This window comes from Sturnus vulgaris, chromosome 1 (assembly GCF_052056855.1).
Source record: "Sturnus vulgaris isolate bStuVul1 chromosome 1, bStuVul1.hap1, whole genome shotgun sequence".
Taxonomy (NCBI): domain Eukaryota; kingdom Metazoa; phylum Chordata; class Aves; order Passeriformes; family Sturnidae; genus Sturnus; species Sturnus vulgaris.
This window is the reverse complement of record NC_142243.1, coordinates 104,888,938-104,906,929: the sequence shown is the minus strand read 5'-3', so window position 1 is coordinate 104,906,929 and position 17,992 is coordinate 104,888,938. Positions and strand designations below refer to the sequence as shown.

Genomic DNA, 17,992 nt, shown 5'->3' with positions numbered 1-17,992 from the left:
ACATTTAAGTAATGAGAAGCTCCACACCTAGCTCTGCATCTGCACCAATAGCTTCATTTTCAAGAGTTTACAGCTCCCTCTAAATCACATTAAGACCAGGGTTTAAATGTTAATTAGGGAGCATGTGCATATTAATTTTCTGCTTCCTTCTCTCCGAGAGTAATGGGAATGCTTTTAAATGCCTTTTGTTTGGTTTCTTATGGGCTTACTTGGTTTCTTAATATATTACAGGGCACTTCCTGCACTGCTTACAGAAGCAAATTTCCCACTGCTAGTGGGAGTTTTCTCTAAGTAAGGTCACCAGATTTGGTCCCAGGGGAGCAAACTGATCTTCAGGCTTAGCTACCCTAAAAATCTAGCCGAAAGCAAACTAGATATCATTCTTCTTTAAAATTTGCTACTATATTGCATCCTTCTCCAAGGATCATCATCCAAGACAAACAACTAAGAAACGTTTTGCTGCAATAATCCTTTCAATTAAGGCTCCCATTACAGTGAAACAGCTGCTCACTAGAATACATCTTTGTAATGGAACTATTTATTTCCCAGAAAACATTTCTTTAGTTAAGACAGATGCAATAAACCAGATCCACGGAAGTTGCAGAAATCAAAGCAGTGAGCAAAATATGACCAGCTAAATATCCTTGAACTGAAAAAGGGGTGCTTTCTATGAAGGCACAATTTATTCTTCTGTGTTGACAAAAAAGCCCACTCAATTGAAAGTATGTGTGGCATCTCACTCTCAGCATAATGTCAGTGAGCTGCAACTGAAATAGTAGGATAAGCTTTCACACATACATCATTAGAAAGAAAAAAGTAAACAGTCCAAAACTTTTGTCCTCTGTCTGATCAGTGATGTTTGTGTGGGCCTTGAAAAGCCCTTTGAAATGTCCCCATCATAAATATTTGACCGACAACCTCTTGCTTACTGTCAGTTAGGTGCTGCTCTTGGCATGGAAAGACAAATGAATCAGCATCTTGTTCCTGCCTCCTGCTCCACACATACATGGCCTCCCCACTCCCAGTCATGAGCAGCCTGCTGAACACTATTTATTTATTTTATTAAAAAGTCCAATTCACATTACTGTCATTTAAATATAAACAGTAGTGACAAAAGCCATTATCATGAAAAATTTAATCCAAGCTCTGTGAGAGCTTGCAAATGAGCAGTTTCCTCGCTGACAATTCAGTCCCTGTGATTGCATATATTTCAGACAATGGAGATAGCAGGAGGAGGGAAAATTCTTCTTCCACCTACCAGTTGACAACGATTTGAAAACCTTCCTTGCCAGTTGTGCCTCTGCTGGTGACCAGTGCTGCAAAAACCAGGGGAATTAAGAGAAGCAACTTCCAGTCAGATGATGGATAGATGTGCCCTAGAGGCACTAAGTACCAGGATTATTCCTACAGTTGGACTTGATGATCTTAAATGTTTGTTCAAACGTAAATGATTCCTTGATAACAGCAACTCCATATTCCTATTTTCAGGAATGAATTCTCATTTGCTCTTCGCCAATAAAGGCATGACAAGTCCTCAGGCTGAGTGGAGTACCACACCTACACAAGCTACATAGACATTTGTCTAGATGTACTTGAAGGTTACAAGAAGCCTGTATCACTGCAGCACCAAATGACTTCTCAGAACAATCAGAAATACAGCTGGTGAACAGTCAAAACTTTGCTACCTAGTTCTCCTTTAACTCTTTGAATCCTTTGAAAAAAAAGCAGTTCACAAACAGTGTCTGTGTCACACCCTCCTAGTTTCTTGTTCAGCCACCTAGCAAGGGTAGTTCCGTGCTCATGAAAGGAACAAAGCAGTTGGAGCACAGATCAGTCTACTAGGTGCCAACAAAAAAAAACTGTTAAATCATACAAATAACAAGTAGACAGGAAGGTAGATGATTCCAAGAGAAGGAAAGAAAAATACAAAGCTGCACTATTCTTAGAGTGGAGATTGTCTCTGAGACTCACTATGACATGAAAGTACAGATTTGCTGATCTGCAAAGAATTAACACCAAACTAGATTTCTACTTGAAACTTCTCGAATTCCTGGGGATGCAGACTCTGGATTCATATCCTTTATAGACACAGGAGCATCCACAGGAAGTCAGGCTTAGCTAGGAAATCAGGCCTAATATCTACCAATTACTATGCTCTAAAAGCAATATTATTTTGTCATAAATTCCTGTCGAAAGTACATACTTTTCCATGTGTGAGGATGAAATTCAGAGTAAAAGAAAATAAAATCCATGCTTAGCACTTAACTTGAAGAGCAAATCTCTTGCTGACAAGCATCTACTTGAAGTAAGGTCGAATGAGAAGGAAAAACACAGAAGAAAAATAAATTATGTATGAATTTTAAAGAAATAGTGTCTACCTTAGTGGACAAATTTCTGGTACTACCAGAGAGTAATTCATAGCAAAAACCTGGTGCCAAGACACTGCAATGAGAAGTCAAGCTAATGCCATCACCTGCCTTGCTGTCTAATACAGTCCAAAGCTGACTTCTTAGTGCTTCTTCAGACATCATCTGGTGTAGTAGATTCAGGATGTGACTCACTGTAGTGTGACTGCCTTCAAACAAGGCAATAGAAGTGGAGTGCATGGGAGCAGCTGCACTGCTTTTGAAAAACTGCACTGATTTTATTGGAATTCCTCTCACCTCCAGGTCAGCCATAATAATAAAAAAACATACCTAATAGTTTACTGGCTTTTTGTACTCTTCCTGTATGAAAGCATGATAAAACTTGGTTGTTTAACATACAGGAGTATGAGATGAGAATAGGAGGCCCAAAATGTGTATTTTATATTCTTCTTACACTTTCATTTTCCAAACCCAAGCACAATCCTCTAAGACAATGTACAGTTCTTCTGACTGTTGGAACTCTTGAAAACAGTTCTGATGACCACAGTAATGCTCCAAATCTTCCAACATTGTCCATCTCCATAACCAAACCATCAGACAGTTTCAAGCCAGCAATTATTAATTCAGCCTAATGAAAAATAAACCAAGTAACCCTCCCCAAACTATCCAAAACATGGACAGAAAACCTCAACAAAACATCTGACTCCTACCATTTAAACACAGGTTTTCAGGAGGCATTGGGAAAGTGATTTCAGTAATGTGGGTTTAGAGGCATTGGTTGGGTTATTCTACTTCCCATTATCACAGGATATATTCTGGTTCATAAAAGGATCATATTCCACTTTGAAGTTAGATGAAGTTTAGGCTCATCTGTTCATGACAAGCCTTAAACCTAGAAAACCATCTCTGGTCCATCATGCATACACAGTTTCTAGATGGTGTGCCAGCATCCCCATTTAACCCAATAAGTCCTTCTCCTCAAATCCAAATTGACAATTTCCCTTTGCAGACTGAAAAAGTAGGAAAGCTATTTTAAGATATATGTGTTGTTTCTTTCTTACTTGTGTACATTAGCATCAGCTTCTCAATCTGAATTGACCTTACCAAAGTATTATCTAGCTTGCTTAGCACTACTCCAGTTTAGAACAGATATTTCCATTTAATCTCTTTTTTTTTTCCTGTAGCCTCAATATATTTATTTATTCTTCTCTTACGAAGATATTCCAAAATTTGAAAAAATACAAGTTCACAGGAGTTCATATCATAGGAGTTCACATGCAAGAGAATTTCCCCCTATTTTCTGTATTTGAGCTAACATTTTCATTCTTCAATTTAGGGTATGACAGGTTTAGGAGGGAGATTATGCAGCCTTTAAAACTTTAACATTTAAATTCCTTGGGTCTGTCTTCTTCCTCACATACATACATACATATACAGTAGTTTTTCTTTTTCCAACCTCTTTGCCATGTGGTGCTTTAGCCTTTGTCTCTGTGGTTAATAGCATTTGCCCTGATTCAAAACTAAAGTACACGGTCCTGTCTAAAACTTGGGGCATACCCAGATGATATTTAATTCCTACTTCATCACTACTGCAAGCCATGCTTTTAATTATTTTATATTCATATAGATGAACACATTTTTATTCCTTGTTTCCTTGGAAGAGATTGACTCAGCTTGATTTCTGGCAAATTCTATTTCATCTGACCACTTCTGACCTCTAAGATTATTCCCCTTGTACTCATTCCTTTCAAACTCTGTTTATTCTTAATGTCATTTGTGGGAGTGGTTACTCAGCAAGTTAGGTCTGAACTTCACCTCTAAAAGCCATCCCTGCTTGAGAAGGGAATTCCAGAAAGATCATTGCATTTTTACTAGAAAATGTCACCACATCCAAGTGCTTGAGCTCTTCAGTCACTATCTAGTTTCCCTAAACTTGTGTTGCACTTCAGGTTAAGAAAACCTTAAAGATTATTTTCCGTTAATTTTGGATCATAAGAATAGTGATGACTAAATCTCTCTGACGTCCATAGTCCCTCCAAACCCAATTTTAAAATAACATTGACTCTTCACAAGTCAGTAATTGTTTAAGAAATCGTTTGCACTAGGGAAATATTTGGCTGTATAGTTACTAGGATCATTCATCCTCTGATTTATAGTAGACCATAACAATTGCATGTTGATTTTCTCCTCTAGTATTATCTGAATCCAGCCAAGATCTTATCAACCTTCTACCTTCTTCCTGAAATGTAATTTTGACTTTTAAATGACTCTACTGTAGATGCAGATTCAAAAATATCCCTGCAATTTCTCTCCAGTCTGCTTACTGATTGATAGAATTAAAAAGCTACAACATTTTAAACATTTTAGATTCCCTTTTAACTCCGTATCACACAACTTTTGACAGAGCTCAATCAAGACGCCTTAGAATCATCACAGCAAAATTTGCTGCCTCAAGGGTTGGTGCAATCCCACTGTGGGGTAAGGGGCTTGGATGGAAAGTCATGCTTCCTGATGTGTGTAATGCACATAAAATTACCAAATTTTGCCAATGAACAATTAAAAAAAAACAAAAAGGGAAAAAAAAGGGCTCATTAAAACAAAAAAATCACTTCTCTAAAAGTAACACTTCTCTAACATTTACATACAAAGCACATTAAAAGAAAAAAGGCAATTTAAGTCAGAGAAATTCATGCTTCAGGACAAAGAAGAGTGAACATATTCTTGAAGTTTGGCTGTCCTGGCACACCCACCACCACCCTCTTTCCATTAAAATCTGTGGCCTGACTAGTAAGAATTAGGATTACAGGACTACATGACACACATTCAATCATGTTCTATAGTCTAAGATGCTGCTACTTTTATATGATTTTGTACAACATATTTTCATAATTTCATTATTTAACTCAATTTAAAAATGTGACATAAGGTCATTGTGAGTTTTAAATCCTTTCACCACCACAGTAAGCCTACATCAGATCCCAAATTTGAGAATGTGAGCATGTTCGGGAAGGTGCTCTTGTCAGTGCTCAACTTCACAGCTGGGTTCTAAATCACATTTTCTGAGCTTGTTTCACTCAAACTCATGGCAGAAATATCTACTTACACTTTAGTGGTATTGGATAGAAGGACTGCTAGGTCACAGCAAACCCCTAATCTACCATACTGTTTCTAGATTACATTCCCATTTCTGCACTCTTTCACCTTCCAAATACAACAATAAAAAAAGTTATTTTGCACATCCTTTCTGTAAAGGAAGAAAATTGACTAATTTTCAATTATTTTAAAAAGGAGGAACAGAAAGGACAGCTAAAAAAGTAACCTTCAAAAGCTGTATAAAGTAAAATTGATATTATGAGGTGTTGCATGTAGCTTAATGAACCAGGGGAAAAAAGCAAAAACATTTCAAACTTATTGCCAAGAACAAAAGTTCCTTACCTGCACCTCTAAATTACTTCTCTATGTAATAAATTTGACTTTACCTATACTTTGGGGTAAAAAGGAAACTTGGTTTTGGCTCTAGTTCTTTCATCATGGCTAGAGTTAAATTAAACAATGCTAATTAAACTATGTTCAGCCTGAAGCTGATTTACCTGGGCAGGAGATCGGCTTAGGATTGACTTGAAACATTAAAATAACTAAAGAGATCACCTTTCAGATCAACTAAAATTGCATTTTTTTCCCCCCTAAAACAAATGTTATTGAATACCTCAGGAGAAATATTGCTTTAAAATAAATTAACTAATGCAAAAATTAATGCAGCTACAAAAGTGCTCATTTCTACAGTGAAAACTGTTTGTGATAGTGTCAGCCTTCCTTAAACTGGCTTTTTCTCATATAATTTAGGATTTCCACCACTATCCCAGAAACCACACCAGTCTCATTCCAAACACCTTATTTCAAAAGCCTCTGAAGAAATTGTGCCCTCTTTACCAAGATTCATTTCCCTTCTCTACATTTGAATCTCTTCCAGAGACCCATGCCATTGATAACCACTCAAAAGAAAGTCTATATCAATTAGGTAATTGGAAGTTTAAAAAATTTCTATTTATTTTCTCCTCCTGAGTTCTGTATTCTTGCCTCAGCGCTGATGGCTTTGCTTTGCTTGCAAGACTTCAATCAACACACTGCTGAGTTTCTGCCGTACTTGGATTCAAAAACTCATCTAAAATATGATAATGAAAATGGGTGACACATCATCTAATCAACCATTTACTGGAATGCCTGCTTACAGCCTAGTCTGTGAAAGCCAAAAAGTGAACAGCTCAGGCACTGGAGTGTCCATTCTTAGAGTGGAATATCCCATTTTGGAACAGCATTACAAGGCAGTGAGAAAGACACCAGTATTTGTTATTACACACAACTTAAGACAGATATGAGATTCTTGTACCCAACACTCCCAGTCCAATGATTCTTGTGAGTTCACTCTCACTTAGTTGAAGGAGGCTCTAATTCATGTCATAAGAAAAGATATTTTTGGTCCTAAATAGTGAGAAAGCACACATTACCAATAACAGAAATGTTCACTTGCTCTTACGATGCAAGAGCATTTCTGAAGGGGGTTAGTGTAAAGGTATCACTTCATTTCCACTCTCACATTGCTAAAATTTCCACGAACGAGTATTTCTTATTGGATTTGGCCCATCCATTATAAATAACACACTCCACTGTTCACTCCCAAGAGAATACCTTATAATGTTGGGAGTGCAGAAACCTAGCTGAGATGCAGTGTTTTCAGTTAAAGGATGTTTATGTAGCAGCCTGGCATGTGTCCATAAGAAAACATGTGCCCAGTCCAGTAGAAATCCCTTTTGTTATTGCTGAAGAGCATTTTCTAACTCACAAAAATATCTTCATACTGGTGTTAGTACAAAGAAACTCAGTGGTTTCAAAGTAATTCCAAAAAGTTCTCCCACTCTATTTAATCAGCATTTGTATTACTGCCTGAAGTACTTTCCATTGATCACTTAAGGATAACAGGCAATAAATCATTTTCCAAGCAAGGAACAAATCATCTTTGTGGTTATGCAGGTAAAGTGTGGGTGAAACTCTTCTCAAAAATCACAGAAAATTGGATCTAAATTGACTGAAGAATATTGTAAATCTACCAAATAATAGGTCAAAACTCAAGCTGTACTCCCCAAAACCATGAAGATGTTTTATTGAAATGCATGTTTAAAACATATCCCTTTTCACTGCAACCAATTCATACATTTTAACCTATCATGAGATCAGAATATGACTTGGTCTATGGTCTGTCAATGTCCATTCTGGCAGGCATGACTGAAAACTCTTTTGAAGGATGAAAATGCACAATGCACTGTACAGCTCATCAACATTATGAGAAATAAGAGAACAGGTACAGGTTCTGCCTCTTGCAGGAGTGAATAGGGGTTCAATCACACAACTCAGATGCACAAAATGCATCTCTATTTTTGCTGCACTTTCAGATGGTGCAGACAGGTGGGCAGTTATCCTTAACCTGAAGTACTCTATGATTAGCCCCAACAATAATATACTAATAGTGGGTAATATAAGTGTTGTGAGAAAAAGAGTCATGAACTCCAACTACTTGAGCTAAAAACATCTCCTTAGAAAGATGCAATAACAGACTAGTAAGCTTAAGATGCACATTCAATTGAATTTCTGTTCAAAGCAAGCAATAAAAACCATACAAACATGTCTTCTCAAAATGAAAATCTATACTTCCAACCTAGCATCTCATTTTGTAGGCATATAATTTAAGAAACACAATGTTTTAAAGCTCCAGATTAGCTACATTATTTGTGTTTTCCATCAAATCCTGTTAATAACATTGTTGTGTTATGAAAATTATTAGAGCTGGTTTAAATAGAAAAGATCAAAAAAGTTTAAGAATCTTTTCCACAGCTTTGAGACAGAGAAAGACATGTAAGATTGCAAACATCATCATTCTATAATAGACATGACAGACTACTCCAATGTATGTGTTAGTGTATAGTTTAGAATGTTATATTTTTCAAATGTTTCATTCTTTGCTGATAGAGCTTTAAGCATAACATTTGCCACCAATAGGACACTGTTTTAATAGGGCTGATGAGAGACAGGAATTCTGTTAAACTCAAAACTGGTGATTTGATTTCTTTGGTTTGAGTTTTTCAGGTTATTTCTTGATGTTTTCTGCATACACACCTTGGGCAGCAGTTCATTCTGTCACAACATTCAGGAAATTTTGAAAAGCTGAAGATGAAGCTCTGTCAGAGCAGGTGATTTAGTAATACTCTTTTCTCTTTTACTAAAGCCCATTTAAATGATTTTTTTTCAGTGCAAGAGTTTACAATTAAGGGGTTAACCGTTTTTTTTTTCCTCTTTCATGAGTATCACATAAAAATATTCACTTCAGCTCCTTACTTTGTTCAGAATACATAATACCTGGGGGCATGGATGAGGTCTAAAATTATGCTTCTAATTTAAGGTATTTGGACTCAATGGAGGCTTAAGTGGTCGATTCTGAGGACTATCATTAGGACCAGGGAGATACAGGGCAAACCATTTTCTCAGTGCAATATATAAACATAACAGTGCAATACAACAGGACCCATCTTCTGTTCAATAAATATATAGATTTCCCAATTCCTGCCTTGAACATCTAAATCAGATGTCTCAAGTCAGATGCTTAAAGTTAGTGCAAAACTCAAAAAAAACCAAGTGCAGATGAGTGTAAGAAGACTGCTAGTAAAACAGATGCATTGTAGAATTGATGAGTGCACATAGGGTCATAATTCTCATATGAAACTCAAAATAAAGTTTGTATAATTTTTTTCCCATAGTCACTTGGATTAGTTCTCTCCTGAAAACCCTTCAGCTGTATCTGGTAATCCAGATTTGTTACTGCAACGCTTCTGAATCAAGATTCTGCAATTCTGTGCAGATTATTGCAAATCACAAACCCTTTAATATCTGCAAAACAAATTCCACTGTTCCATTTCTTTGCTATGGTTTCAGTTTGGAATAATGCTCAATTAACATTTTTTTAATTATATTTCATCATTTTATCAACATATGCATTTTTAAAACATCATTTTTACTGATCTGAGTGCTGTACAAAGTTCATTTTTCCAACAGATACAAGTTTTGTCATCCTGAGCAGTGTATTAATTCAGAAGCAAACCCATTCTTTTTTCCATTAACATAAGTAGACTGAGCAAAGCCTAGTCCCATGTGTGAAATTAACTGATTTCCTCCCACTTTTTTTTCTTTAATTTACATCATGACTGGCTACAGTCTTATTAATCAAAAAATATGAAATTGAATAAAATTAAATGAAATCTATTTAAATATAAACTTACATCTCTTACTGGGAAAAAAAAAAGACACATAAAACAGGTATTTAGTACACTTAAATGAGCCACTGGCCCAAGACAGGACCAATCTATGTTGTCATGTTTTATTATTTCTATAAAAACATCATGTACCAGCCTTTATTAAGGATGAAGACATAATTGCAATAGACACTAGACACAGAGGAAAAAATATCACTAACAAACTAAAATAAAGCTCACAATCAAAGAGGTTAGAAACTAGGCTGTTGCACAATTTACTGTGTATTTGTCATCTCAGAGAAATAGTAACAAATCAGTCCCTGATTTTAGAGATAATTAATATAGAAAAATTACTGCTGAAATCACAGAGCTTCATTACATAGGCGAAGAAGTAAATGCCTCGAAAACTGTTTCCATTAGCAATCCTTTAAAAATTGGTCAAGTTTTAAGTTACTCCTGTAGACAAGAGGTTATTTGCAACGAATTTTTTTTCACACAGTTGTCTCTGCCTATGTTCCAAAGGTTAGTTTTAAGTTTTGGTAAAATACCAAACTCTTTTGAAGCATAGGAGACAAATCCTTCAGTTAGAATTGAAACTAATACATGGAACATAGGCAGAGACACTGCAGTGACTTATACCTTCATGTTTAAGGATTAATATTACTTTATCTTAGCAATTAACCTTTTTAAGAAGATTAAATGTTTAAGAGGACAAGAAGGAAAAAAAATTACTCATTAATTTTTAAACACTATATGAACTGTTTGAGCGAGTATAATAGTTTTTCTCCAGTGTTTCTAACCTTTTAAGTTTCTGTCAAAATTTAAATTAATCTAGACTGAAATCATCCATTTCAGATTAATTTCTTATTCTATATCCTGTAAAACCCTTAAGTTTCATGGAGAGAAGCTTCATAAGTTCAGTAACTGTAAAGTGCATGGGAAAACAGATGAAAGTGCAAGAGATAGAAATGTTGGTCAGAGATTTTGACTGAAGAGCCGAGTGTGTCAGGAGAGAAGGAAAGAAAAGAGATTAGCAGAAAGTTAGAAAGTTCAAAAGAACAAAAAAACTTAATCAAAAGAAACAATTTCAGGAAAAAATATCTGAGTGACAGAAGTATTAGGCGAAAAATACAAGTAAAATACAAACTATATTTAGTTTCTTTTTTTTAGTGAAGTTTAACTTATTTATTTTTGGCGGTTTGGCTGGTTTTAGTTAAAATATTTAAATATTTCCTCTTTCTTTTCCATCTTCTGGGCACAAAAAAGCCCCAAAACAACAACCCTAAAGACTTCTGGAAAAATACACCTACACACACACAATTTAGAAATGTGACATGGACAGTGGGAAAAATGGGTACACTCAGAAATACTAAATTTATATTAAAAAAATCAATTCAGACAAACACATCATAGCATGACATTCAGGTGAAGTGCAATGCAATGTGATACACAATATGCAGAAACTATCCAAAGTCCTAAAAAAGCATTTTCCTCTGAGAAGAGATTGCTACTATCAGTGATGCAAACTAGATGACTCTATTAAGTCACACAGGAATCAGTCCTCATCAAATAGACTTTTTATACTCAAAAAAAAAAAAGAGAATTTTTATGTCTCTCCACTGTCACTCTTGGAATCTGGAAAATGACTCTGTTTGTTTATCCTGTCAATCACTTCTCCTGGCACAAAAAGTAAAACACACAAAACCAATAGGGTAGTTGCACATCATCTCAGCAACTGCAACCAAATTCCCATGAACATTTCCCTCTCAACTCACACCTTCAGCACCTTTAAGAGAAACTCTAACTCACAGCTGGACATTTACTTATGTTCCATGCTTACACTGTCCCCGAAATATTCCCCTGTAGAAATGAGTGACAGCCTCACCAAGAGTGGTATTTCCTACTTCTTATGCTTACTTAATTTATTTTTCAGGCCTGTTTTTCCTGGTTCCACTGGCTGCTGACACAGACAACATAAACTGAGCCCACCCACTGGGTATGGATCCCCATCAAAAGACGGGAACACCTGTCTGACAAAGACAGGCTGGAAGAGCTGGGATTGTTCAGCCTGGAGAAGAGAGGGCTCCAAGGAGAACTCATTGCAGCCTTCCACTACTTTAAGGAGGCTTATAAAAAGCAGAGATAGGGACTTTTTATGCAGGTAGATAGCAACACGACAACAGGCAATGGTTTTAAACTGAAAGAGGGCAAGTTTTGATGAGATATTAGGAAGAAATTATTTACTCAGAAGGTGGTGAAACACTGAAACGGTGTGTAGAGAAGTTGTGGATATCCCATCCCTGGAAGTGTTCAAGGCCAGGTTGGATGGGGCCCTGAGCAACCTAATCTAGTGAGTGGCATCCCTGTCCATGGAACCAGATGATCTTTAAGGGCCCTTCCAACCCTAAGCATTCTATGATTCTATACCAATTAAAGCTTTATAATTTAAAATGTATAAAAAATTGTGCAGGCCTATAAAGGACCCCTTTCCTCCCCCATTACAGGGGAATGTAAATACCCCTTTCAGAAGTATTACATTCTTGCTGTAGACAAGGCAGAATGGCACACCTCTGTTTATGACACATAAATGCTTGAATGCCTGATGCAGTTATTTGTCATCTCTAACAGCAAGCCCTTCAAGTTATTTTTGCCAAGGCAGTGGTATAATGCCAGGATGACAGTTGTTTAAATAAGTACCTAAAATACAATTGAATGAAAAATCTGACATCAAATTTTATTCTCATAATTAACTACCAATTCAGACCTGGAGCACAATCTATGATAGGATAGCTTTGGGAGGGTTCTGAAAACCCATTTTTCACCCAGAGCACACCAGTATTCAGGAGGTAATAATGCCATAGAAAGAAATGTCCAGTACTGCCCAGCCCTGATGCAATTTGGGGCAAGCATGGTTGGAAGTCCTTGGCACCAAAGCCAGAATATTGTGAAACTATATCAGGGAATTTACAGTATGTATTACAAGTCAGATCACTTCAGGAGGGGGGTAGTGCTCAGGACTTCACCTTTTACTACACCAAAGCTTTTGCATTTACTCTGTGCACCACAGACTCTGAAGAATGAAGCAATGAACTTCTTACCTTGCATCGTTGCTTTCGTGGGTTCTGAAAACAGAGGAATGAGCAGGAGGTAGATGAGGTAGACAAAGGAGAGCCCATTGTAACGGAAAGCACAAGCTGCAATGAGAGAAAAGAAAAATAACATATAGTTTAATTGGCCTGATAAAATCAAATTCAATGGCACAAAGCATTTCCCACTGGAGTTTATGATTTACCTTGTCAATTTTAACCACTTATTTACACAATTTTTTCCACAGGTATTCAACTTTATGCTTAAAATAAATCTTAGAATCAAAGATTGGGTAGAATTGGAAGGAGCCAAAAGCAGGTCATCTGCCCCAACCTCCTTGCTCAAGCAGGGTCATCCCAGAGCACACTGCACAGGATTGCTTCAAGATGGTTTTTGAGCATCCCCAGTAAGGGAGACTTGTATCAATGAAATCTTCTCAGCTATATCCAAAACAATTTGGTTTTGGAATACATCTTTAGCCCTGCCAGAAACATGTATTCCAAAAGAAAAGAAGTTTCTCCAGACACCACTTCTGGAAATTTCACAGAAACAAAAGTGGGAATGAGCAAACAAGTTGTGCATTTATTGATCCTCATCCTCATCACATCTATCCACTTTAATTATAACACAAAACTGCCAAGGTTCTCCATTAGCAAATCCATACAATAGCTACAACTTTTGTTTCCCAAACTAGCCAAAGTTTTGATTTGATTTCCTTAATAGCCTTGATAGAAAACTCTGGATATACACTCCACATCTGCAGGTTGGCCAAGAAGCATGTGAAATGCATGAATGCCTAGCAAGAGGGAAGGATAAGAAGTATCTATTCTCTATTTCTGAATGGATAGGATTCCACCATCAGCCTTAAAAAAAAAAAAAAAAAAATTCAAGGACTATAAAATCCACCAAAGCTTGATAGAGGGTTTTTCTGAGTGAAATCCAGAATCCTTAAGAGCAGCTTGTCATTTTCCTGAAAGAATTGCTCTTGTCACTTACTAAACTTTCCTTATAGCCACAACCTTTAAAGGCCAACTGAAAACTTACACCTATATTTGTAACTATAAAAAACCTGCAGGATAGAGTAAATAGGACCTATCCCACAGGGAATTCTGCAAGCAATTATCAGAGCTCTGAAGTCAATGTACTGGAGAAGAGGGAGGCAGCTCTGCTATTATGCACCTACACTCAGGGTCCTTTACAGAGGAGCACAGGATGTACAATGGCCATTAGTGGCCTTCTTGGAAAGAATGGCAAAGAGGACACTTCTGATATCAGGACAAATCCATAAATCAACTTTTTGGGGTTTTTTGGGTTTTTTCAAGTTTAATTTCGGGGTGGAAACAAGTTCTGTGGCATTCATAGGAAGAGGTACAATAAAGGTTGAAGGCTGCTCTGTGGCCTGAAGGCTTTCCCATTCCAATGGGAAGGACCTATGTGCTCAGTCATTGTGGTAGCAGAACAATTAAATTAGCAGGTAATACTATTATCCAGTTATTTTTGGGATTGTGACAACCAGATTTTGTGTTAAACAGCTTACTTATTTTCAGTGCAATATTGTGCTCATTTTCTTCCTTCTTGAGGACTGAGCTTGCTGCAATTCTTGTAGAGCACCTAGCACTCAGTTTTTCAGTACAAAGACAGAAAACAGCAACTGTGTGCTTTAAATGTCTTCCTTCACTAGCTGGAAGTCACTGAATGTCTTGCTGACAAGTCTGTGTCAAATATTTAGAACCTCTATTTATATCAAAGTCTTCTCCAGCAAACTTGGCTAGACACTGCCTGGAAAACGTGTATTTATTTAAGCAGTTGCAAGAGCTCTAGCAATACGTTTCTTTGAATTATGAATTAAACCTCCAAAACCTAGCTGCAACATTTTTACTATTCCCTACTGCAACTATATGCAATATATTTTACTTTGTGCTCATCTCCACTCACCTAGTACAGGTGTCTGGAGAGATGAGTGCCTTATCAAGCTAAGGTGCAAGAGTAAATGACTGAATATAATTTTAGCAAGATGAAAGATTAGGAAACAGCAGCTGCACTGCTTTCATATATTCACACTGCACTACATCATTAGTTTGTTAAACATACATATTCCTCAGATCTGACATTCAAAACTATCTAGAAAAAGTTGCAGAGCACAAAATCACTTTCAGTTTGTCACTGATACAAAAACAAAGGACCCAAATAAGCAAATGAACCCTCCCTCTACACTCCCTCTGCTATTCACAAAGGTCTCCTGCAAAAGTAGCTGCACACAGATGTCCAAAACAATGGAAAGTCCCATTTAAGATCAATGGAATTCCATCAACAAAAAAAGCACCTATAAAGATGAGTTTCTTGGCAAACCAGATGGTATAGAAATTTCTGGGTATTTTGGATACACAGGTCAGTTTGCAGTATCAAAATTAACAAGCCTAAAATGCTAAAATTACTTTACTGCTTCTCAAAGTTGTCTAATCGATTTGCAAAATTAAATTCAGATGACTTGTTCTTGAAGTATATTTACCTCAAAATTTACTGCTTTCTATTCCTAGAGCTGTGTACTCAAAAGCTGTTTTTTTCTCTACTGCTACATAAACACTGCTAACAGAGATTACATTTCCATTCAAACCTTCCCTTATGCATTGTTTTAATATAAAGCATCCAGAAAACCCTTTAGTTTTTTAGCTTTAAAAGGATGGGCTTGTTTCTGCATCAAACACTGAACAAAAAAGCCTAAACTGGAAGATAGACCATACTGCAAAGCCCATACAAATTTTCTGCTCTTCAAGCTTCTTTTTAAAGCACGTCTCATCATGTTTTCTAACAGTCTTTATTAACAGAACTTCAGAAGCATGATTTTCACCTCTGAAGTTCTGCTGTTGTTCACAGCCCAATAATACCAATAATACACAATTGTGAAAAGACGTAAAAAGCAGAGCTATTAATACACATAATTAGAAGCGTATTAGCTTTTATTTTGTATTACCTTAAGTACTAAAGCATCTTCCCTTAGACAGGAAGAAAAGAGCATTTTATGACAAGTAAGACTGACTTTTCCATTCATAAGTGACTATTTTAAATATTTCAGTTTTAATGTATAGACAATAAAAGGTGTTGTACAAACCTTTAATAATTTTTATTCTCTTTCGCAGAAGTGGACAGATTGATTTCCAGCTAAAAAATTTAATTCATTCTTAAGACAGATATGTACAGTGTGTGTCATACAAAACTAAAAAGGAATCTCAGAAAAGACACCAGAAAATCATATATCACATGATAACTTTGTCCTCCTAGAATTTATTTTTCATTGTTTCATGATACCCAGAGCAGAAGGCCTTTGAAGAAATTTAATACTGCTTCATAGACACATTCGGTTTCTACATGTAGAATTCTAACAGCTGTTACATATTATTATTGTATATTTATACCAACAGTTTTCTTTCCTCCATTTAAAGAGAATAATTAGTATAGGATTGGTGGCTTACCTGTTATATTAAGAAATACTGGAGAGCAAAGTGAGCAGCAATAAAGAAATTCACAATTAGCTTAAGCTTGGAAAGAAGATGAAACAAACCAGCCTCATAAACAATGTGTTTATTTTTATTCCACAAAAATTTTAAGAGTATTTAATTCAGAAGTGGAAACTATGTGTTAAAAAAAAAACAGCCTTCAAGGGAGCAGGCATAGTACCAAAGGTCTACTGACTCCTCATTTGTAAGCTAGAATTCTATCAAAAGCCACAACAACAGAAAACAAGAAGGAAGGTGAAGAGAGAATTAGCCATCCACTTACTATTTCTGAATTTACTTTAAGTAAAAAAGCACTGTCATTAATGTTAACAGAATAATGTATTGCTTGTTATACCCTTTTCTGTTCAAGAAATATGTAAAAACATCTCTTCCACATATTTCATATATTTCTACTGTAGGTTAGAGAATATTATATATCCTTCTCAGTGTTATCCTATCCAGACTCTTGTGTGCTTTAGCATGAGAAGAAATTAATTCAGCCAACTACAACGAAGTAATGTGTCTTCTACCTTCAGGAGAATAGTGCATGGTGTTTGCATCCTGTTTTAACAACTTTACAGCTGAGAGACTGTTAAGAAAGCTGTGTAATTATATTCTTCAAAAGTTGTACCTTTAGACTAAAGTTTGGTCTTTTGTGCTTATTTTTCCAGTAACACAACAGAAAATACATTGAGTGAAAATATTAATTGGAAAAAGTGCTGCTGAAAAAAAGTCTAACCCTAAACAGGCATTGGCTAAAAGAGAGAGGTGATGCTGTTTGCTCATTTTTATACCCAGCTGATCTGAAATAAGAGACCAAAACACAGAAGGGAAAAGGAATGAGTAGCTGAATGGTCTTTGAAACCTCTCAGTCTCCAGGAGGTCAAGTGTCCAACTCTCAAACCTAGGACAACTCAACTCCAGATTCCTCCCTGTAATCCTGTAATTTTTCTTAGTTATCCCATGGTTAATATCTGTTATATCCTCATTATTCTGAAGAAATCCCCAATAACCACGCAATTCAGATGACTAAAACAGGCTACAGAGACTTTGGTACAAAGTATAACAAGTGAATGAGACACTGCTACACACCCCAGATGAAAAGCTTCTGGTGCAAAAGCTCAGCCTAAGAAGTCAAACGCTGAAGCGAATCTATTTCCTCCTCCAAACCAAGGTGTTCTACATGACAGTCCATGAATGTGTGCCATGAGTGGTCAACTCTTCCAGGAAGATACACAGTTAAGATTCTTCTTATCAATAAGGCACTGTCCTAATGTTACAATTATTTAGGCCTTTCCACTTGTGCTGCTCTTCAGTAAGACACCATCAAGTTCCCACATTCTTTTGAATATTCAAATTGGGGAAGTCTGGGGGGTTTTTTGTTGGTTGGTTAGGTTTTTTACTCCTAATCATCTTACTGGACTTCAAGAGCTGCCTGACCAAGGCAAGTAGGTTCAGCATTAGGCCAGATGGACTCAGCATTCTGTCAGAGACTAAAATGTTATAACTGATGGCTTAAACATCTTTATTACCTATTATAGCAAAACTCTACAAAAGCTGCAGAGAAAACCACCAAAAACCTGAATGGAGCCTTACACTGCTGATTGATGAGTTATATGAACTACACAAGAGCCTGGTAAAGTAAGCAGATGTTAAAAGAGGTAAGGCAATTGAAATTCTACAGAATAAGAACTACTGGAAATAATTTTTTTTCCCAAGGAAAAGAGTTAAAAAAAAAAAAATCAAA

General features: G+C 36.3%; 1 protein-coding gene across 8 annotated transcripts in view; it reads right to left on the bottom strand.

The window, feature by feature from the left end:
* The window catches only part of PIEZO2 (piezo type mechanosensitive ion channel component 2), a 283,367-nt gene that overhangs the window by 220,063 nt on the left and 45,312 nt on the right, over window positions 1–17,992 (bottom strand). For all 8 annotated transcript variants that reach the window (XM_088173061.1, XM_088173074.1, XM_088173073.1 and 5 more), the window contains exon 2: window positions 12,763–12,858. In XM_088173061.1, coding sequence (XP_088029187.1) covers window positions 12,763–12,858 — 96 coding nt within the window. The remainder of the gene's footprint in view (window positions 1–12,762; window positions 12,859–17,992) is intronic.